General features: G+C 34.0%; 4 protein-coding genes across 4 annotated transcripts in view; 2 read left to right on the forward strand and 2 right to left on the reverse strand.

Moving 5' to 3' along the window:
* LOC125645494 (serine-rich adhesin for platelets-like) overlaps window positions 1-17,238 on the forward strand; it is a 275,270-nt gene extending 258,032 nt beyond the window's left edge. Inside the window, exons 32-38 of the mRNA XM_056158050.1 lie at window positions 6,904-6,954; window positions 7,046-7,108; window positions 10,631-10,706; window positions 11,447-11,541; window positions 14,390-14,443; window positions 15,543-15,615; window positions 16,343-17,238. Coding sequence (XP_056014025.1) covers window positions 6,904-6,954; window positions 7,046-7,108; window positions 10,631-10,706; window positions 11,447-11,541; window positions 14,390-14,443; window positions 15,543-15,615; window positions 16,343-16,451 — 521 coding nt within the window. The 3' untranslated portion in view covers window positions 16,452-17,238. The remainder of the gene's footprint in view (window positions 1-6,903; window positions 6,955-7,045; window positions 7,109-10,630; window positions 10,707-11,446; window positions 11,542-14,389; window positions 14,444-15,542; window positions 15,616-16,342) is intronic.
* LOC125683914 (scavenger receptor class F member 1-like) overlaps window positions 1-23,164 on the reverse strand; it is a 223,124-nt gene that overhangs the window by 181,315 nt on the left and 18,645 nt on the right. The gene's annotated exons all lie outside the window — the stretch shown is intronic.
* LOC125677990 (uncharacterized) overlaps window positions 1-23,164 on the reverse strand; it is a 208,064-nt gene that overhangs the window by 63,739 nt on the left and 121,161 nt on the right. The gene's annotated exons all lie outside the window — the stretch shown is intronic.
* LOC130048063 (histone-lysine N-methyltransferase, H3 lysine-79 specific-like) overlaps window positions 1-23,164 on the forward strand; it is a 242,555-nt gene that overhangs the window by 27,526 nt on the left and 191,865 nt on the right. The window lies entirely within an intron of this gene.

Below are 23,164 nucleotides of genomic sequence, written 5' to 3' on the forward strand. Positions count from 1 at the left end.
TAGTGCATATGTCTAAAAAGGTGTACATATTTGTAAGCACAGCAGCTGATTCTCATCTATGGATGATGTTAGTTCCGTTTTACATTATATAATACTACAAACTGTATGATGGGTGATAACACCTATTCATCTTCTACAGCACATCTAATTAGATTCAGTGCAGCTTACAATTTTGGTAAGATCAATCATCTCATTCTGATATTTATTGAAATAGTATTTTCAACATCAGTTGATGATAATGCTAATATGGATGTCATAATTTGAATATGTTGAGAACAAATACTTCATGCATATGTATTGTAGGGTTAGAAAGTTTTGATTGTTTGGACTTGTAGAAAGCGTGTTGAAATTTGAGAAATCCAGTAAGGTTTATAGTTTGTGCATTGGAGATTTGCACTAAGTGTAAGTGACTTGCAGTTTTGTTTTGTTAACTAGTACATGTTAACATCCTCGTGGGTTGAATCATTGGTACAGTAACTTTGTGCACTCGCTCAGCAGACGCGTCGCGTCAGTGATGATGGCGGATCAAACGTGCAAGGCGATGGTGATAGGACATTCATATGTGCGCCGTTTGGATGTTTATTTGCAACGCCCAAGGGATTGTGTTTTGGCCACACCGTGGATTCTGTGAGTCCCTGTCATACATCGGCCCAGATGGAGTACACCTGCTATGTACTCAAGCCAATGATCAGCCCATGAGGAAGTTTCTGCTTAGTACACGCAACGCCATAATTATTAACGCCAAAGATCTCAGGCCAGTATAAACACATCAAAAATTAAATGCAAACTTGAGTTATTTTAGGCCTTGCCTATGTAGGCCATGGGTGTTATTGGTGTTTGAAACACTTTAAAAAGCATTCTTCAATATCTTCAAAGAAACATTGGGTATAATGTTTATTTACATAATTACAAAGAAGCAGTCGGTATACTGTTTCATTATTATTAGGAACATTCAGTATAATGTTTACATATTACCAAGAAGCATTCACTATAATGTTTCATTATTGCAAGGAAACCTTCAGTATAATGTTTTCAGAATTACCAAGAAGCATTCAGTATAAGGTTTACATAATTACCAGGAAACATTCAGTATAATGTTTCATTATTGCAAGGAAACATTCAGTATAATGTTTACATAATTACCAAGAAGCATTCAGTATAATGTTTCATTACTGCAAGGAAACATTCAGTATAATGTTTTCAGAATTACCAAGAAGCATTCAGTATAAGGTTTACATAATTACCAGGAAGCATTCAGTATAATGTTTCATTATTGCAAGGAAACATTCAGTATAAGGTTTACATAATTACCAGGAAGCATTCAGTATAATGTTTCATTATTGCAAGGAAACATTCAGTATAATGTTTACATAATTACCAAGAAGCATTCAGTATAATGTTTCATTACTGCAAGGAAACATTCAGTTTAATGTTTACATAATTACCAAGAAGCATTCAGTATAATGTTTACATAATTACCAAGAAGCATTCAGTATAATGTTTACATAATTACCAGGAACTATTCAGTATAATGTTTCATTACTGCAAGGAAACATTCAGTATAATGTTTACATAATTACCAGGAAGCATTCAGTATAATGTTTCATTATTGCAAGGAAACATTCAGTATAATGTTTACATACTTACCCAGAAACATTCAGTATAATGTTTACATAATTACCAGGAAGCATTCAGTATAATGTGTCATTATTGCCACGGAAACATTAAGTGTGTGGTTGCAGAGTTATATAGATATAAACTATTAGTATATATCTGTCTATATTGTAAAGTAGCAGCAGGGCAGAGTACAAGGCCTGTGCTATAGAGATACATAAAATGCAATGTCTATTACACTGAGAGGCATTTCAGTATGATATTCCATTGTTATCAATTAACATGAGTATGATTTAAAAGTAGGGAAAGGTTAGCGGTATGACGCTACTATTACTACATATTTCCCTGACACCTACTTATGGTACTATATTTATATTCTTTGATAACTAAAAACAGCCTCCAGATTTGGCATTTAGTTTCTTTCTATCAAGTTATATTATCTATATATTATTGTGCCTAGAGGTGTTCTTTGGGCTATTGAATTTCAGTCAAATTCAGTTATCATGAACAATAGCCCTTGTTGCGATGTACAAGTCCATTTTATTATACAGGCGAACTGCGGGATGTCATGTGGTATACTGTTTGGTGTTTACAGTAGTATTAGTTTGCCAACTTTCTCACTCATCAAGTTTGTTGGAAGTTGACATGCCCCTTTTTTCCTTGATGCCCAGATTTACTGTGGTTGAAATAGAATGGAGTCAACTTAGCCAAAAACAATATTTAGAAATAAAACCATGATTGTGCTGCAATGTCATCAGACTGACTAAAAAGCAATCTGCTGAAATACGATCGATTTTCACAATAAGCTAAACAAAGCTATGTTGTATACATTGTGTAAGAATAATCAGAGATATAATATGTTGTATATGCCTCTTGAATAATATACATGAAATATAGATCTACAGTAAACATGTATGAGTCGATGCACGCTCGCCAGGTTGCGACACAAAATTTTGGTCTAGTGTGAGCCCTGGGAACCCATAGTGTGGGGGCTACCAATGTCCTACCTGGACCACAGTCTGTCTCTCCCATGGACACCCCCAACATTTCTAATGTGGGTTCGAGTTTAGATGTAGTTTTCTCAGACAGCCCGGTTCCAAGCTCCATATTTGGAGCAGTATCCCACCCCGGTTCCGGAACATTTATTGCAAATTTAACTTCAGCAACAGCTCATATTCTGACAGCTTCCTTAACACAGGCATCTCGAGCTGCATATAGGCGGTCTTGGGACCTATTCCTGAATTACAAAACATTTACTAACTTACCTTTGCAAGTCTCTGATGTATGCAACTTCATTGGACATTTATTTCAATCCAATTTGAGTGCAAGCACTATATCATCACACATATCTGCTCTGGGCTATGTCCACAAATTGTTCAATTTGCCAGATCCTTCTCAAGCCTTTGTAGTAAAGAAACTTCTGCGTGGTTGTCACAAATTGGCAGGGACTGTAGACTCAAGGCTACCGATAACGAAAGATATTTTAGCAAAACTTATTGCGGCTTTGTCTCATACGGTTGCAGCAAAAGCCAACTGCATATTATTAGATGCTCTGTTTAAATTATGCTTTCATGCATTCCTTCGCCTTGGGGAAGTGGTTTCAAAATCTACAGGAAGTAGCAGTTTGGTGGTGCAGCGGTCAAATGTCGCCTTTCAATTTGAGGGTTCTTTACTGAAATCAGTGCAGATAGTTCTACATCATTTCAAAAATCAGAAACATAACAATCCTTTTGTCATTACACTTGTGAGCAGCATAGATCCAACAATGTGCCCTGTGGCAGCTCTGCATCGCTATTTATCACATTTCAAGCATTCTTCGGGACCCTTATTCCAGTTCATAGGGGAAAACCCTGTTACATATTCTTATGTCTCCACTCAACTCTATGCCGCTGCAACCTTTGCTGGTCTGAACCCAAAGTTGTACAAAGGTCATAGTTTTAGAATAGGTGCTGCTACATATGCCACAAGTCTGGGTTATTCTGAGAATCTGATCAAACAATTAGGCAGATGGAACTCTAATGCCTTTCGTCGCTACATAAGAATACCTGCGTTCAACCTTTAACTTATTTTCTACCCCATCCTCTGATTTTTTTTTTACTTGGTAGTCAGGGCGCATTCAGGTTCAGCAACAACCTTTGGCAGGTCAGTGTCTAACTGCTGCTAAAGACTGCATCACTTGCGTGCATAAATCAGTGGGCAGGTCAGTGTCTAACTGCTGCTAGTTTGGGTAATAGAAGCTAATAAACATAAAATCAATATTATGGAACATAATAGCATTTATGTTTAAAGCGTATATATGTGTCATTTGCCCTATTGGGGACCTCGTATAACTTTACCCCGTTGGGGGCCTCAAGTTTGTTAGCCAATCAATGGCTTGGATAGGCACGCGATAGCTTGTGTTTTGCACACGTTAGCCTTTTCATATACATGGGATTCAGTGAATACAAATTGTAAAGCGGATCAAAGTTTTTTCATTTTATTCAACCCTCCACCACCCCAACTTTCCGTCCTCAATATGGAGGTTTACTCCGGTGCTATGCAATCTTTTTATATAGGCTTTTAATCATTTGGGTTGGCCTTATTTGTTCACCATCTTTTTGCTCTGGGTTTGTTTTGATGAATTTTTATTTGTCATCTTATAGCGTAGCATTATTTAAGTTATTTTGTCTTCTTTGGGGGAAATCAGACTTTGAGTAATTTAGCTTTGCAGGTACTTTCATGTAGAATGTATTATCTGATTTCCCCCAAAATCTTATGTTGAAGATTTCTTTCGTCATTTGGTATTGTAATAAATGACAAATTTTCAATCTCAATCATTCTTTGTTCAGATTTTTTATGACAGCAAAAACGAGCTACGGTGAGCAGAGTTTGGGTAATAGAAGCCGATAAACATAAATAGTTTTATGAAAATGTTTAGTGCTCCCAACTTGTTACACCCCCTCCCTTTTCGAAACATTACTAGGTTTCTCCAGAATATCCGTTGAAACTTTAGAATAGTTAGAATCAATAGCAATCAAATGATTTACACATACATCTAAAACAATATGTGCAGTTTACAGGGGTACATAATGTAGATCTGTGATACGTAATTTCTTTACGTGAGTATCTAGTTGAATCATTAATGATCTAATTAGTATGTTTTCATCATCCGTTGATTCATGTCAATTCTATTAGTATTTTTCACAGTTTACACTTTTATCATAATGAATTACACCGATTCAATTACAACTAGTGGCAAAAGACTATCTTATAGATTATTAAATACTAAGGCGCAATTACGGTATCAATATCGGATGTCAGATTGCTACTTGTTTGAATTATTTTTTCAAAGCAAAATAAGGTTGTGTTCAAAATAATTCGAGCCAAACATTTGATTATTGTGGTTAAAGATTCTCTAAAGTATTAAAATTTTAATGAGATCAGAATATTTAGGTTGGTCGGTGATATGATTTTAAGTGGGTTTTTCTTGGGGGGGGTGGGGGTGGGGGTGGTGGTACCTTTACGCATTCTTTATATAAAATTTCAAAAAATTCTATATGCATTCATACTGGATATGATTTTTTGGCGTTTATCTCAACAATTTACGCTGAAAATGCACAAAAAGAAAAAAAGAGGAAATTCAGACTGTTTTGTTTTCAAATTGAATTCGTTTTTATAGCAACTAAAATATTTTCACAAATTAACCACTTTTTTAAGAGCATAAAATTTAAACGTTGTGTTTGATGTTTTTTTTTTTTAAAAAGGTGTTTAGAGAAGGAAAAAAATCAGATTTATTTGTAGCAATTTTCAATGACCTCAGATGACCTTCAGTTCATCATATCTTTTTATTCAATTCTTTCAAGTGGTTTTTTCATTGATGTAATTTAAAAAATGAGCTTCAAGCGCAGGTTTTGATAGGGTAAATCTTGCAAATTCAAATTTCTTAGCTTTCTAAAAATATTACTCATGATATTTCATCAAAAAAGATGTATACCATATTTGTTCAAAAGAAATTTCATACCCCCTGTATCAATCCTACTATAGCAAAATTTTAAATATTAATAAACCCTCCTGGAGTCTCATTTACAAAAACAAAATCGTAGATATGTATGAAAAAAGGTAGCAGAATTTAATTTTAAACTTCTCAATTATCTTCTATGTAACAAATCTTTTCTCATGAAAATAAAGAAAACCGAATCAAACATGTGTGAATTATGTAAAGAAAATGTTGAAGACAATGAACACTTGATTTATTTTTGAGAAAATATAAAGCATATATGGGAAATAACTTCAAAGGTTGTCAAATGTGACATCAAATGGAAACACATTCTTATTGGATTTTATTTTGAAAACAACCACATAATTGTCATTTTGAATAACGTAATTTCTACTATAGCAACTGTTATTTACAAATACAAGATGTACTGTAGAATCAAAGAAATTGAAGAAAGTACCGATAATTTATACATGCATGTTAAAGCTTCTTTAAAGATGCACTCTCGTGTATACAAAAGGCTACATATAGATTTCAATGATATGTTTGAAAAAATTAGTAATATATTGTGATGCATATATATATATATATATATATATATATATATATATATATATATCAATGTTTTCTCGTTATCAAGACATGCACCCGAATGTCTTGGATATTGTAAGGGCACTTTGAAATATGAATAAACTATTAAAATTAAAGAAAAATCTTTTTATCCAATTCATCGACATGCCAATATTTTTGGTCAATTCTGTAGCTATGGATGCCATCTTTAAATCATAGTAAAATAACTAAAATCTAATTACATTCAGTAAATGTTTTTGACCATTTTCCTAGAAAACTCTATCCTCAAAAAGATACTTTTTAGAGGCGCTGAGGAAATTCGGACTGCATTTAGGGTAATTTGATTTTGTGTTACGTGGAAAATATTTTCATCTCATAGTGTCTTCACATAGACTGTTTGTATGATGGCCATTAAATACACCCATATTTCAACCTGTTTGTTTGTTGTACATATTTTTGGATCTACAACTGCTAAATTTTGGCCTTTTGTGTTTTTTAACATTGTTAGGTTCAGGGGTTGTTTCCATGCAAATGAACTCATTTACATATATAAAAATTGTCATTTTTCAAATAGGGGAGACCTCCTTTCTATGATAAAATGATTTTCAGAAACATCTAATTACTTTCATCTCAGCATCATATCCCCTTAAAGGTACACCGAAATCTGTTTTCAGACACGGGAATGATGATCGAAAATTCTATTTTAACTTGCATGCATCTGTATGGTTATGCACAATTCTTTACAGAGAAAGGTACAGAGAGTATCGGTAGCGAGTCCACAGAGCAGAACAGCAAAAGTAAGTGACATAAAATCACAAAAGATGGAAAGGTTCTGTTGAATTCGAAACGTGTTAAGAAATTCAAAGCTTTTGAATATTTTCATTTTAGCTTCACTCCCAGACGAACGCGAGAGATCATCTAATGCGGAATTAAGTGCAACCACTTTATCTGGTAATTATAACATCCCTGTTAATTTACATAGGTCTGTTTTCAAACTAACATTTTCTATGAAAAAATCAAGCTATTTTGGAGAATATGAGCTGCAAGCTTTCTTAAGTATCTTAGATAAGCATTGAAGTAAGCTAGAATATCCTTCTTAACATCCATCATTGGAAATTGTTTCTTAAATACCTGGAAGGTTCCAATGTGCATTGCTATGAAGGAATGGAATGATATGGAGATTTTAATATTCTTTTTAGTTGCTTAGTTATGGTTTTTGCAGTGGATAGAGATGAATTGGTTAGGTACATTGAACAGTTGTCCATATTCTTAATAACCCTTTTAGCTCTTCTGAACTGAAGGCTCAAAGAGCTAATCATATGGCCATATGTCTGGCGTGCTGTGTGCGTTAACTTTTTGGAAAAAGAGCTATATCTCATGAACCCCTTGGCCAATTTTTGTAAAATTTGTCACAGGGTATCCTTGACCCAAGGGCTTTCATTTGTACCAAAACTAGGGCTGTGACCCTTTAACAAGGGGAGATAATTAGGAAAATGCAAACAAAAGCAATGGTTGCTAAAAATCTTCTTCTCAAGAACCGCTGGGCAAATTATCACCAAACTTATGCATAAAGATGAGGATAGGTTGTAAATAAAACATTGTTGAAGGCATCATCCTGGGGCACAGGGTGTGGTCTCAAGGTCATTTCAAAGTTGACCTTAAATTTTGTTTTGTTAAAACTTTGATATTTTGCTTAGTATAAAGGCTAAGATCATCAAATTTTGTCAGTTGATGCATATTAGGACCTAATATCATGTTGTCTCAAAAGTAGGTCATGGTGACCCACTTTTTTAATTTAGCAGGCAATTATTATTAAATTAATTTTGATGCATATCTTGGACATTTTTGAACCTATGATCATAAACAGTTGTCAGTTGATGGATCGTGGGACCTTAAACTGCGTCATGTTAAAAGTATGTCACCATGACCTACTTTCTGAATTTTATGGCTAATCATTGATGAATACATTTTAGGTTGTTATTTCAGATACCGAGATGTTTAGAATCATCAAACCTTGTAAGTTGATGCGTCTAGAGGCCTAGAAACATATTTAAATAAAAAAAGTAGGTCACAGTGACCTACTGTTTGAATTTTGCAGACATTCAAATTTCACATTTTCAATTTTAGATCCATATGTTGGACACTACGATAAGCTAGGATCATCAAACGTTGTCAGTTGATGCATCTGGAGTCTTCATAGTTTGTTGACCAAAAAGTAGGTCACCATGACCGACTTTTGGAATTTGACGGCTATATTTTAATATACCAGATACTATTTGACTTACAATTATCAAACTTTGTCAGTTGATGCATGTTGAGTTTTCAGAGTGTGTTGACTAAAAAGTAGGTCACCGTGACCTATTTTTGGATTTTGACGGCTGTATATAAATATTTCAGATACTATTTGACTTACAATCATCAAACTTTGTCAGTTGATGAGTCTTGAGTCTTCAGAGTGTGTCGACCAAAAAGTAGGTCACTGTGACCTTCTTTTCGAATTTGACAGCTATATTTGAATACTATTTGACTTGTCAGTTGATGTATCTTGAGTCTTCAGTGTGTCGACCAAAAGTAGGTCACCGTAACCTACTTTTGGATAGTTACATTTAAATTTTCAGGTAATATTTGACTTAACATCATCAAAATTTGTTAATTGATGAATCTTGGTTAGTGAGAATTTTTGCCTGTTCTAAAGTGTATCAGAAGAACGATTCTTGGCCCATGGGTATAATATTTATGGACTCTTTTACTGAGACATTGCATCTGCGTATATTACGCAACGATTGTGGTGTCAAATGTTTGTACAAATAATAATTAATGTTAACACGTCGTATGTTATCAAAAATATAAATGAGTATGCACTAGTGCAATGGTATGTATTGCTATTCTTTGGGTCGATGACAGAATGTATGGAAATATGTCGATCCTAAGTCGTTGACCGAAGACTGACCTAGCGAAGTCGGATCCCTTTACAGCTCAATGACCTCGGATGGGCTTCCTTTCAGATATTCAGTCAATAATTTCAAAATATTACACATAAAATGCTTTTAAGCATTTGTAACTTAATGTATACAGGTACCTATGATATCCATTTATACTTCCTGCAAATTAATGAACTTTATACATGCATGGAAACGGTATATATGTTTGTATGATATATATTTGTTATGGCATGCATGTATATAATATTTAGACCAATATACTGCATTCGATATTTAAGTTGTTTTCCCTAAAGATAGAATAGAAATAGATTAACATGCAGCAGGCTTTGAAATATCAATTTATGTAAAACAATATGTAAAGCTAACTTTATTACGTTAAGAAAGACTGTTATATTTTTGCATTAAATTCTTTCTGAACAAATTAACACACAACCTTTCAATAACAAAGATAAATGGGAGATGTGGCTTTTTCCATTCCTTTAGTATGTACTCAGTAAGCACATTTCAACATAACTTAACGTTACATTTTTGTTTGATTTCTTTAATATTCTTTAACGCCATTCTCGAGAATATTTCAAGATTATTTTAATCCCGTGAGGATCCGGGTTGGAATAGGTCCTCAGTACCCCTTGCTTGTCGTAGAAGGCGACTAAATGGGGGCGATCCTTCGGATGAGACCGCAAAAACCGAGGTCCCGTGTCACAGCAGGTGTGGCACGATAAAGATTCCTCCCTGCTCAAAGGCCATAAGCGCTGAGCATAGGCCGAAATTTTGCAGCCCTTCACCGGCAGTGGTGACGTCTCCATATGAGTGAAATATTCTCGAGAGGGACGTTAAACAATATTCAATCAATCAATCGAGAATATTTCACTAATGTGGACATGTGACCTTTACCGGTGAAAGGCTGCAAAATTCGTGCTGGCATGTTTTATGCTGATTATTAGGCTGTTCTTGGCACACTAATTTTGACTACGGATAACCCTGTTTACCTTATTAAGATATAGGGCTCACGGTGGGTGTGACCGGTAGACAGGAGATGCTTACTCCTCCTAGGCACCTGATCCCACCTTTGGTAGATCCAGGAGTCCGTGTTTGTCCAACTATTTATTTTGCATTGCTTATAGGAGTTATGAGATTAATCACTGTTCGTTATCTTCGCATTTAATGTGTAAACTCTATAGCGAACCGTGTGTGCTTCAATTTGGCACACGCGATATATAAGGAAACAGTATGGTTTTTCAAGCGTTTCTTAGCCAATTACATTCGAGTATTTTGCACAAAAGTAGAAGAGAAGGCCACGGATCCTTTAATATAACCTTCAAACAGAGGTCAGGTGTCACGGTGGACTTTGTTAGAATAAGGTATCCGTCCTTAATATCTGACGTGTTGTTGAAAGTCCATGATATTTGTCTTCATTTTGATCGATTTATTTCTAATCTTATGTGAAGACATTTCTGTAAGATTTTTAAAAGGTAGAAGTAGGTAGATATATGTAGGTTGAGTGATATATTCTATTTCTAATTTTATCCAGTAGTGAAGGAATCAAATGAAAAATCAAAACGTACAACAGGATTTTCAATGGCTTTCCGAAGATTTTCGAAGGAAAAGTAAGTAGCTCTTTCAGGGGGTAAGGTAATATCCCTTTGATTACAAAGATTCAACTATAACATTTAAAAGCAGTCATGAATTAAATATTACATTTTCTCTAATAAAATCGCCGTTAAGTGTGTATTTATATATATATATATATTTTTTAGATGACTTAGTATCTTAAAAATATTTGCATCTAAAAATCCATTTTATGAAAGAAAAATTAGATTTCAATGACGAGAGTCATACGAATTATAAAATCAATATATTGGAGATTAGCATAGCTATGCTATTCTTACAGACGCTTACACATCATTTCTTTTTGTTATGCTTGCACTTGGTTTTGTTTGTCATTATGCTAAATTTTGCATTATCTTAAAAACCGACTTCATAAGTTGGAATTATCGTTTGAATTGCGCCAGATTTGATTCCATAGCTGGGCCTTATTTTTAGACGGAGAAGTTACATGACGTGAATCAGGAAAAAGTTGTAAAAGTGATCGAGCACTATTCGTCATAAATATTTGCATACAAAGTCATAACCCCAGTGTGCAAATATTATGAAAGTTGAATTTGTTTTATTAGGTAAACCAGCTAAAGCAAATGTGTTTTAGCAGGCATACCCAGTTTGCTGGAGATGTTAACTCCTCTAGGTGTGGTGTTTTCAAGGACCATGTTTGCCCTGTTTTAAAATTTATTATCATATCAATTACTGTTTATTATGTCCACCTTTAGTATTTCATATAACGATATTGTAGGTCATCTGAAACGGGCAACAAAACAACCGTAGCTGTACTGGGAGATAAACATGTTGCAGCGTCTGATGTGAAGTCGAGTGCATCCACTGTATCTGGTAAAGATAAACGGATTCAGTAATTTGTTTGTAAAGGAATATTTTCATCCCCAAATATTGTAATCCAGGAACTGATATAAATCTAAAGAAATAGTGGTATAATGGAAAACATACAACGCCGGTTGAATATGCAAACAAGCTTCATTCTTACTTAGTCGATTCTTACTCCTCCTAGGCACCCGATCCCACCTTTGGTATATCCAGGGGTCCGTGTTTGCCATATTCTCTATTTTGTATTGCTTATAGGAGTTATGAGATTGATTACTGTTGGTTATCTTCGGCTTTCATCATTAGAATTCATCATTACCTTTGCATTTGGAATACAGATCGTTACGTGTGTGAAATGCATGACGAAAATGAAAAATGTCTTTAAACTAATCATTACACCATGGATTTAAAACCTATTAAAAATTGCATTTGAAGAGGAGTTGATGGTGAAACAGACATTCAGTTGTATCAGATCCTCTAAATTTTGACAATCATTCGTAATTTCAAAGATGTTATTGATGAAGAATTCAACCTGATAAGGGATCTTGATTATCAACATGTTCGATATTTTGAGTTTTTTTCATATGCTGTCTGACGTGTTTCATACCGATTGTTAGACTGATTTTGGCACTTTGATTTTGACTTCGGATAACTCCCTTAACCTGATCAAGATATAGGTATCATATTGGGTGTGATCGGTCGACAGGGGATGCTTACTCCTCCTAGGCACCTGATCCCACCTCTGGTGTGTCTAGGGTTCCGTGTTTGCCCGACTCTCTATTTTGTATTGCTTATGGGAGTTGTGAGATTGATCAATGTTCGTCGTAGATGCTATAAAAATATATAGACCTTTACTGGGCCAAAAGCCCGGTGTATAAAATCCCGGGGAATACTTTAATTTACATTGTTACATCACATCTGCGTACATAATGCAGTGATTATGGTGTCAAATGTTTGGAAAATAATAATGAATGTTAACACGTAGTCTGCTATCAAAAATGTAAATTAATTAAAAATGCAATGACGTGTAAAGCTATTCGTTAGGTGAATGACAGAATGTCTGGAAATACATGTATGTCAATTCCCAGTCGTTGCCCGGGGGCAGACCCATCGAAGTCAATTCCCTTTACCTCGGGCGGGCATCCTTTCAGATATTCAGTCAATAATTTCAAAATATTACACGTAAATGATTTTAAGCACTTGTAACCTAATGTATACAGGTACCTATGATGTCCATTTATACTTCCTGCAAATTAATGAACGTTATACATGCATGGAAGTGGTGTTTTTGCTGACATATGTAATTTTTAGACAAATATACTTCATATGATATTGGAAGTATTTTTTAAGAGATAGAATAAAAATAGATTAACATACAGCATGTTTTTGAAATATCAATGTATCCCGGTGTAAAACATTATGCAAAGCTAACTTTATTATGCTAACAAAGACTATTATATTTTTGCATTCAATTCTTTCAATAAGAAAGATAAATTGGAGTTGTGGCTTTTTTTCATTCTTTTAGTATGTACTCAGTAAGCACATTTTAACATTATTTAGCGCTACATTTTTATTTGATTGATTTCATATTCTTTAACGTCCCTCTCAAGAATATTTCACTAATATGGAGACGTCAAATGCTGTCTGACGTGTTTCATACCGATTGTTAGGCCGTTCTTGGCACACTGATTTTGACTATGGATAACTCCGTTTACTTGATCAGGATATAGGACTCACGGCGGGTGTGACCGGTCGACAGGGGATGCTTACTCCTCCTGGGCGCCTGGTCCCGTCTCTGATGTTGGAATTGTGAGATTGATCACTGTTCGTTGTCTTCACCTTTCACTTCACTACTGCCGGTGAAGGGCTGTAAATGTTTTAGGCCTATGTTCGGCGCTTATGGCCATTGAGGAGCGAGGGATCTTCATCGTGTCACACCTGCTGTGACAAGAGACCTCGGTTTTTGCTGTGTTATTCAAAGTATTATCCCATTTAATCGCCTCTTACGACAGCAAAGGGGTACTCAATACTTGCGCTACGTTTTGGAGAAAATGAATACACCAAATGAAAATGACAATTTTCCCATTACTCTATAATTAACCGGTACCTATGTATTGTTACCGTAGTCATTTTGCACGAAATGGTATTGTTGAAATGTACGTAATATACATCTTTTTCGTACCGGTGATTGACATTGATCTTTCTGAAGTAGAATTCAAGGAAAACTTTAACCACCATCTCATACGATTTAGAACAGAAACTGTGATAAAGTCTTTCTATCAAATCTGCTCTGCTTTGGGTGTTGTTTTTTTGTTTTTTTTTGCCGAAGGATGAGAGTAATTTAAATTATGTTGTTAAAATGCCACCAATACAAATAACTGAACAGAACAATGGAAAAATAGTTAAGTAGAAATTGAGGGAAACTTATATGCACTTAGTTTATATAGTATACAAAAGAAACATTGATTGGGACTTTTTTCGGCTGGATTCATTAACTTACATTTAATTTTGTGCAGGATATTTTCTTCATCACATTATCTCCAACTTTACATATATTTGACATGGGTACTCTTTGAAAAGTTAGAGACATTGTAATTGGAAAATCGCAATAGATATAACAGATAATTCTTATATTTTCAAAAATAAATAAATTGTAATAACACAGATAATTGCATTTTGATCATTTCGTATCTAATATTGACGTAGGCCATTTTGCAAGAACTGACCACGGAATACTAATAATTATTCTCGGGGCCAGGTTATGAATGAACGTTTGTTGTGTTTAAACATTATGTAGACTAATCCACTGGTTTTCTTCCATCTAATTTATCAAATATTTCTTATGGTGAAACGTTGATAGATGATGTGAAAACTACTTCTGGTGAGAGAAGAGAAGAGACACCAACAGAAAAGGGTAAATGAATAAACTAATTTCATAATATAAGTTTAATAGACATTTAATATGAACTCGGATACTATGGTTGTTGTCCTCTTTCTACGCAGCTTCTGTGAGCAATTTCACCCCAATAATTATCATTTATATGCAAATTCATGAATTGGAAATGGTCAATCAGGAAATATAATTTTAAAAAACTTGAAATTTTTCAATTACCGTAGATATTATTGTGGTAATTTTTAAACAGTTGTCATAGTTGGTAGTGCATGTAACTCAGGGTACCATATGATAGAAATGTTTTACCCCGAAAAATAAGAACATTGTCACAGGCACAACTAGGTTAACAGAGGTTTTCGATGATGAACATTTTCAATGTTATATGTTATAAGAACAAAAAGCTAACTGGATGTTTACATGTAACTAGATCAAGTTACAAGAAAATTTCCGTAATGTTTTTTTTTTTTTTTTTTTTTGGCATTTGAGGGCTAGTGAGGCGATATATGTCATGCATTATAGAGTATAAAGTTAAAATTTTCAAAGTAAAAGAAATGTGACCGCTACAGTTATAGATAGATAGACAGACCTGGACTCTGACACTTCCGTAGCTATACACTTTTATGTTGTTAGTTTCATGTCAAAATTATAACTTCCTTATAAGAGAACCCATTAACTTTCAAACGATGAAAGCATCTAAAATATATGTATAAATTGACAGAAAAATTATATTTAACTTTCGTTTACTAACCGGTATCGTTAGCATTGTGGTAAGGGCGTTCAATTTCGATGCCTGGATCCAATTATTCTCTATCCTGGTACTGCCTCTAATATAAGACGTTTAGCAGTGTTTGTGACTGTTCCTTCGCCAAGCGTCCGGTATTAAAAGAGAAGGTCGGATATAACCTTAAAACAGAGGTCAGGTGTCAAGGTGGAAATTGGTAAAATAATGAACCCCTCCTCCATATTTGATATGTTAATGAAAGTCCATGATATTTGTCTTGATGTTGATTAATATCTTTCTTATTTTATTTGAAGATATTTCTGTTAGTTGTTAAAAGATGGGTTGACAAGTAGAGTGATCTATTTTGTTAAAAAAATGTTATTCAATTTTATCTAATAGTGGAAAAATCAAATGAAAACTCAAAAATACCACCACCACGGCGAAAGGCTCCCCCAGTACCTACGCTGGAAAGGTAAGTAACTCTTTGATGGGGTGAGGTAATATCCCTTTGATTAAAGGGAATCCTATATAACTCATAAGATCGACGTTAAGTGTGTTTGGTATCTTGAAAATATCTGCACTTAAAATTTATTTTATTAAAGAAAGATTGAATGAAGTGAGTGATACGAATTATGAAGTTAGTATGGGAGAGGTTAGCATAGCTGCAGTGCATGAAATTTTTACTGACGATTACACAAAATGTATCTCTGTTGTGCTGGTAATTACTTTTCTGTCATTGTGCTAAATTTTGTTTTGGGTATTTTTTTTAAAACTGAAACTATCTTTATCTGTTGGAGTTATTGTTCGATATACGTCAGATTGGATCCCATAGCAGAACCTTATTTTGAGACGGAGCAGTTACATGAAGCAAATCAGAAAAAGGTCCAATTTTAGAAGTGATTGAGCACTATTCATCTTGTATTTTTGTATATAAATTCATTGTCCCTGTGTGCATATATGATTAAAGTTGATATATCTTTCAACACTTCAAGAATTACTGCATGAATTTGTTTTATTAGGTAATCCAGTTGAAACAAATATGCTTTAGCGGTCATACTCGGTTTGCGGGTGTCCTCTAGGGCTCCAAATCCCACCTGTAATGTTTTCAGGGACCATGTTTACCCTGTTATTAATTTTGTTTTGAGATTAATTACTATTTGTTATCGCCACCTGTTGTATTTCATGTAACGATATTGTAGGTCATCTGAAACGGCACACAAAATAATCAGCGATGAGAAACGACTATCGAAGTATGGGAAAAGTAAACAAGCACCAATCTCTCCTCCAGAAAACATCAACAAAAGCTAAAACTGATATCTCACTTTGTTAAAGTTACAAGTGATTTTCTAGGAAATTCAGATCTTGGATCTGCAACGAAAACAATTGCATCTCAGTTGCGCATTGTTTATTTCTTATATCCCATAATTTTGTCATGAAATACTTGGATAATACATGTGACTATTAGGTGTCTTCAAGTGGGTCACAATTACTATGGAAACTAAACAAGGATAAGAAGAAAAATCAGGTTTTATATATTTACTCCTTAACCCTTTCTCTACCGACACATTTTAGAGGTTTTTAAAGACTAAATGACAATATTTTTAAATCGAGTTACATCTGCATGTATCACGATTTTAGGTAGGCATGTGACATATAATTTTGTTACGAATTGGACAGGGAACATTTTCTTCATAAAGTTTGTCATGTTATCCCATGACCCCAAAGAGTTCTACGGGGTCAAAGGTCATTTAAGTACACATTTTTGCAATCTTTTTTTCTCTGGAATATATATATTACGACCCCTCTCACTAGATTCGAGTCAAAAATAGAAAATTCTAAATGTATGAGCTGATGTGTCTTTTCAAATACTACAAAAACATCACAATCAAATTAATCAATTTTATTGACAAACAAATATTTTTGGTTGCTAAGTAACAACACTCATGGTATAAATTTGACCATAATTTGCCTTTCTACATCCATTCGACACAATTCAAACGTAATTACATTGCATGATGATTAGTAAATGTCACATTATTTTAGAAATATAATCTTTGACTAGATCTTAATCATTTTAAAAGTTTTTTAACAAAAACATATAATGAAGAGAATTAAGGTCAAAGGTCATAAAATGGAAATTTCGTACTTCATATACATATTCATCATTTTCTAATAATATGACGTTTTGCCATTGTATCCCACTAAATAGTATAAATATTGCAACATTAAAACAAAGACCTTTCCTGTTAAAATCTAAAATAATCTATTTTTTATATTCAAATATATTTGGTTGCTAAGCAACAACACCATTATGATATCAAAATCAAATGCTATGCGAAAATAATGCCCGTCCCCCCCCCCCAAGTTCATTGTACATGTATACGAATGTTCAAGTACTTACTTTCAATCACTAAATTTAAATGTACTTGCATTATATTTAATAAAAAAATGTTTTTCTTATATTCAACCTCTCAAAACATATTTCTAGACATAATTCTTGATATTAGGTTGTTCCGATAGGGGCATGCGTTGACCAATATCTGTCTATCGACTGGGACTTCTCAGCAGACGTGTATAAGATAATGCCCAAAAATCTGAAGGAAAAAAAAAAGATTTTTTTTACTTAGCCCCAATATACTGATGTATTCTCAGAGCTTTTGAATACTCAATTGGCTCTGTAAATGTTTTCTATAATCAAGGTCCTCTGAAAATTATGTGTTTAATTACATGTAAAATTTTATCTGGGGTAATTGTAATACACATTTAATAAATGTGTTAGATGCACAGCCAGATTAATTTTGGTAAAGGTAATCTTGTAAAATGCATTTTATTCGTTTTAAACTGGAAATCACTGTTACAATATCGGTACTTTAAAACTAGCAATACCTGTACAGTTCCTCTTCAGTGAGAGGCTTCGAACTTCCTTGGGAAGGATATGACAATCCTTCCCACTAGATATGACCATCACAGCATAATGGTTGGTGGCAACACAGATGGAGAAAACAAAATCTTCTGTCAAAAACAGCTTCATAAAATCTGCAATTCTCTGAATAATCAGGTCCCATATCTGAAAAAAAAATGCAAATAAAATCCGTATTGGCCATCATACCTTATTTGTTAGCAGTTAAAACACTTATCATACCTTATAATTAGAAACAAAATAATGATTTTCCGTGTTTTGTCTCCTTTTGTATGCATGTTATATCTAGTAATGCAATGTACAGTAAAATGGTACACGTATATCAGTGTACCATAATTCCATGATTCCATTTGTGAATTTATTATCTTGATTCATTTGAATGTTAACCAAATGTATACGGATTTAACCCTATATTCAACCTCAAAGAGTCATACCAACTGAATGTCAGGTTGTCACTCCGAATGAAATGCCACAGTTCTTGGATCAGGTGTCCCTGTGTCCTCCACATCAACATACTTCCAATGCATGTCTGGATTTGCCAGTAGACTGTCACTAATGGAAGATACCTGGAAGCTTCCCACTAAATATTGGGATGTCAATAACCTTTTTAAAGATGAAAAAATACAATTAAGAATTATTGGTTTGTGTTTTAACGCAGAATATAAGCTTTATGATAGTAAGGGACAGTTTCGCACGAAAGTACTGGTCATATTTATTTAAAGATAGAGATGTCCTCTATTTGAAGTGCTATTTGGTAAGGGATTACATACATATGTTAGAAATCAAATGAATGGAATATTTCATTATACTTTGCGAGTGTAGCAGAGTGCGTATCAAAAAAAAATATGCATCATGGAGGTGTTAGCATTATGCCCAACATATACATGGGAGCAAATACTGAAGAAATTCAGGTTAAAACATACAGTGTCCAGCGAAAATATTGTGCCTCTGAGGGAAATTGAATGGCCCCAGATTTAAAGTAGACTTGAATTGGTTCTTCATTGTACACAGTGTCTAAATTCCCTGGCATGGTACTCTGATGGGGTGTGGATTTAGTCGAAATTAGAAAAAATCTAATCAAGAATTGGGCACATGCCCATCAGCCCATATCACACCAGCATGTATGGATCATAATTATATGCTTTTTCAATAGCCTGTCATAACCAGATTTTGATTGACGTTACCTCCCCACACGCACACACCTTTTGTTCCAAACACACGTTTTGTTTTTATTTCTGTTACAATATGAAGAAAAACCTCAAATGTGTTTTCTTTTCATAGAAAGAATTTTTTTTATAAACATAGAAAATCTTGGGAAATAGCCTCCGCACCAATGGTCATGAATGTCCAGTCTGATTAAAACCATCCCACCCTTTTCTCATCGTACAGTAAATCCACTCTCTTCTTACACTCGCGTGTCAGTTGAGGAGATGCCAAAAGGGGGGGGGATCAGACTGATTAATGCCGGACCAGGTGAGATTAATTGATGTCAGATACGTTCAGCTCTTAGTAAACAATTGGGTGTTATACACTTGGTTTAGATATCATAAATTATAAATATTTTCTTTCATGAAACGACAAATTATGGCATCAAATCGCGGTTAATATATTAATCGTGAATTTTTCATAACATGACATGACTGCGAACGTTTTTGTTTTTTTTCTAGTAGGCCTATGTGGCTACATCAACTTGCATGTTTATACTGAATGCATGATCGTTTGGGTCATCCTGCAACAGGATATCCAGGGTATCTTCAGACCTCTTCATCTGACATTAGGTTGTTTTCAAGATGTAAAATACAATACAAGCGTTTGTTGTGTTGTTGTTTTCGTTGAAACGGAAACACGTGTGTTGCCCATGCACACTTTCAGAAAACCCCGCGGCCGCGATCTGGATCACGGGGGGAAAAGTATTATATATATACAATATGCAGACTGGTCTTTTTGTTTTCTTTGTTTGGCAGAAAAAATATTTCTATTCCGAACAAATATTACATAACGTTTATATCTGAATTTGAAGTATTTTTTTTATTCACTTTACCGATGTAACATTCTCATTAGGTGTTTTATGAAGTTACAAGAAGGTGGTGTACGTGTAACTGTTATTTACCAATAATGGTTTTATACTTTTTTTAAAAGCAAAGAATACCTGGCTGAGTATTTCATACATATATGTATATTGTTTTAGTGTACTTTTTTAAAAGCAAAGAATACCTGGCTGATTATTTCATACATATATGTATATTGTTTTAGTGTATCAAAAAGTTTTAATATTACCAACAGAGGACAATACAAATAGTTTTCATTACTTTATTGTGCGATGCGCGTCGATCGCTTTCAGCGCCGACGTTTTGTCCCTAATTTTAAAGAAAACCGCGCAACATGTCCCAATTTCATTTTATCGTAATATTAAAAACTACCAAGAATTATAACACGAATAAGGGCCCATCAAAAAGAAAATTTCCTCTACTTTTACAAGCTGTATTTACTTTTCCCTATTTCCATATATGAATTTTGGTAAAACGCCGATCTGTTTAAACATTGAGAAATAAAATTGTAAGAAAGCGTACATGTACATGTAAGAGCTTGTTCTGCGTATGATCAGATTTCAAATCGAGGCGGCTACTGACAAACAAGTTGATGATACATGGGTTTCAACAGTCTCGTTTAAGTCAGCATTTTGCAAATTCTATGGTTGATATAACAAGCTAGCTTGCTAATACAACCTATCATTGAGTCAAATGCTGTCTGGTGTATTTCATAACGATTGTTAGACCGTTTTTAGCACAATGATTCTGACTACGGATAACTCCGTTTACCTGATTAAAATATAGAGCTCTCGGCGGGTGTGACCGGTCAACAGGGGGTGTTTACTCCTCCTAGGCACTTAATCCCACCTCTGGCATGTTCAGGATCCGTGTTTGTCCAACTATCAAATTTCTATTTCTAATAGGAGTTGTGAGATTGGTAACTGTCCGTTATCTTTACCTTTGATGCAAATAATTTAATATTACATATAAAACGCAATTTGATTGGCTGAGCACGCTAAAATATTTTCGTTTGTATTGTATAAATATGACTTGGTATGGGGACACGTGACCTTGACAACCAAGACGACACTACTTTTTCATTTCTAATTTTACATTGCACCATGAAGCACTATAACCTTGATAAGCCTTCGAACTATGAAATTGAAAATTAACAAAATTCAGTATGATCTGACAACAACCCCATTATTTCTAAACAAATTGTAGTCTTTTTTTACAGGTAAAGTTACATGTACATGAAACCTTAACGGTAAAATTCAAAAACAAACTCTGACATGTACAACGATGTCATATGTGAAATACAAAACGGTATATCAAGTATTTGCAAAATTGCTGTTTCATTATTGTTTTACTTGGGAGGATTGCTTAATCCGCCTATCGAAGCATAAAATGCGTCATGAATTTCTACAATGTAACAGATAACGTCAACTTTCATCGATCAATGCTGTGAATTGATTACATAATTTACTGTGTCGGACTTAATTGGCAACAATGCTGCATGCAATGGTAAGTAAAATTGTAGTTTAGCAGTCATTCTCTGTAACCACTTACAAAAAATCAGCATACGTAGTCACCGCTTTTCACAAGACTCACCTGAATGAGACATCTATAAAGAAAACATTTTAAAATTAGATGTGATCATGTTTGGAAACAGGTGCAATGTTATCAAATTTGGCATTTTTTTTTAAGAATCTGGTTGTATTTTTGCACAGAATTTCAATATAAAATATTATATTTATATTACAAATCGCATTTTCCTCTATGAACCAACCAATTTCAGCGTGCTACACAATCCGTTCACATTGACTATGAACGGATTATAAACTAAGCCCTAGCTTAAAGCACGCGACTGAGAGAGCGTACTATGATTTGAAAAAAATACAACATGTGTTACAAAGATCTCCCAAGTCACACCTTTGGATTAAGATTGTAAACTTACGTGGATTATCATCCCAATCTTGGGGTCTCCTACCTCCAAAATACAGTGCACCTTGCAATGTTGATAAAAGGCAGGATGAGACGAAATGTGACGTCATGTCTATGTGTTGACGTACGTCACAATAACTACTGTGACAGAGGATAGGAGTTCGTTTTATGCAACAAAATAGAAGCAATGTAAACAAACGATGTTTTAGTAAATGAATATAAATATAAGAAATGAACATCACTTTTGAGCTAGCGCGATTCACAGAATTTGCCTCAAATCCAAATCCGTCGATACTGACCATGAAAAGCTCAAAAGTGATGTTCATTTCTTAAATGAATAGTCTTAATTATTTTTTATTAAATGATGAAACAGGTTGTAATTTTTTTTATTTAAGAACAATGGACAAAAACCCTAAGTGATTTTTAGAATTGACTAAATCTGTAAAATTGTGTCTGAATTCAATGGGGTTTTTTTTTGTCTTAATAACTTTTATTCGCATCCACCTCAAATAAAGTAATACAAGTTTTTAGAACAACAAATTTATGTGCGTCATAAATTTAAACACAAAATTTTAGGAATCTGCCTATTTTATACAATTTGAAATGACTGATTTCTGATGTCCTGAAGCTGTTAACCATATCGAAATATAAACAATATATGACATTGGCAAACACAATAGTCCCTACCCCTGGAATCATAAAAATTCCAATTTTGTTAAAGGACCAACTGCTTCTTCTAAATATATATTTAGTCTGAATTTTGGTATCAATGGTATTAAAGAAGACACATTTGGAATGTTTTACACACAAACACTATATACCAAGTTTGGTTCCACCTCTATCCTGAATATCATGAAATTTGCTTTGGTAAAGACTTTTCTGCTATACATGACTATGCAATTGATTTTTATTACATATGTGAGGTTGTAAAGAAGATTTTAAAAAAAAATTGGGGAAGTTTTGGCAGTGTTTGAAAATTTGAAAAGGATTGTAATGGTAGTTATTGGAAGTTAAAAGTACTCAAGTGTTAACGCACAACTGACGCTGACCAGATGTCATAGAAGTGAATGGAAATTTCCAAGCCTTTCATTCACAACAACGACATCTCAAATAAATAACTTACTACT

This window comes from Ostrea edulis, chromosome 1 (assembly GCF_947568905.1).
Source record: "Ostrea edulis chromosome 1, xbOstEdul1.1, whole genome shotgun sequence".
In the NCBI taxonomy this organism is placed as follows: Eukaryota; Metazoa; Mollusca; class Bivalvia; order Ostreida; family Ostreidae; genus Ostrea; species Ostrea edulis.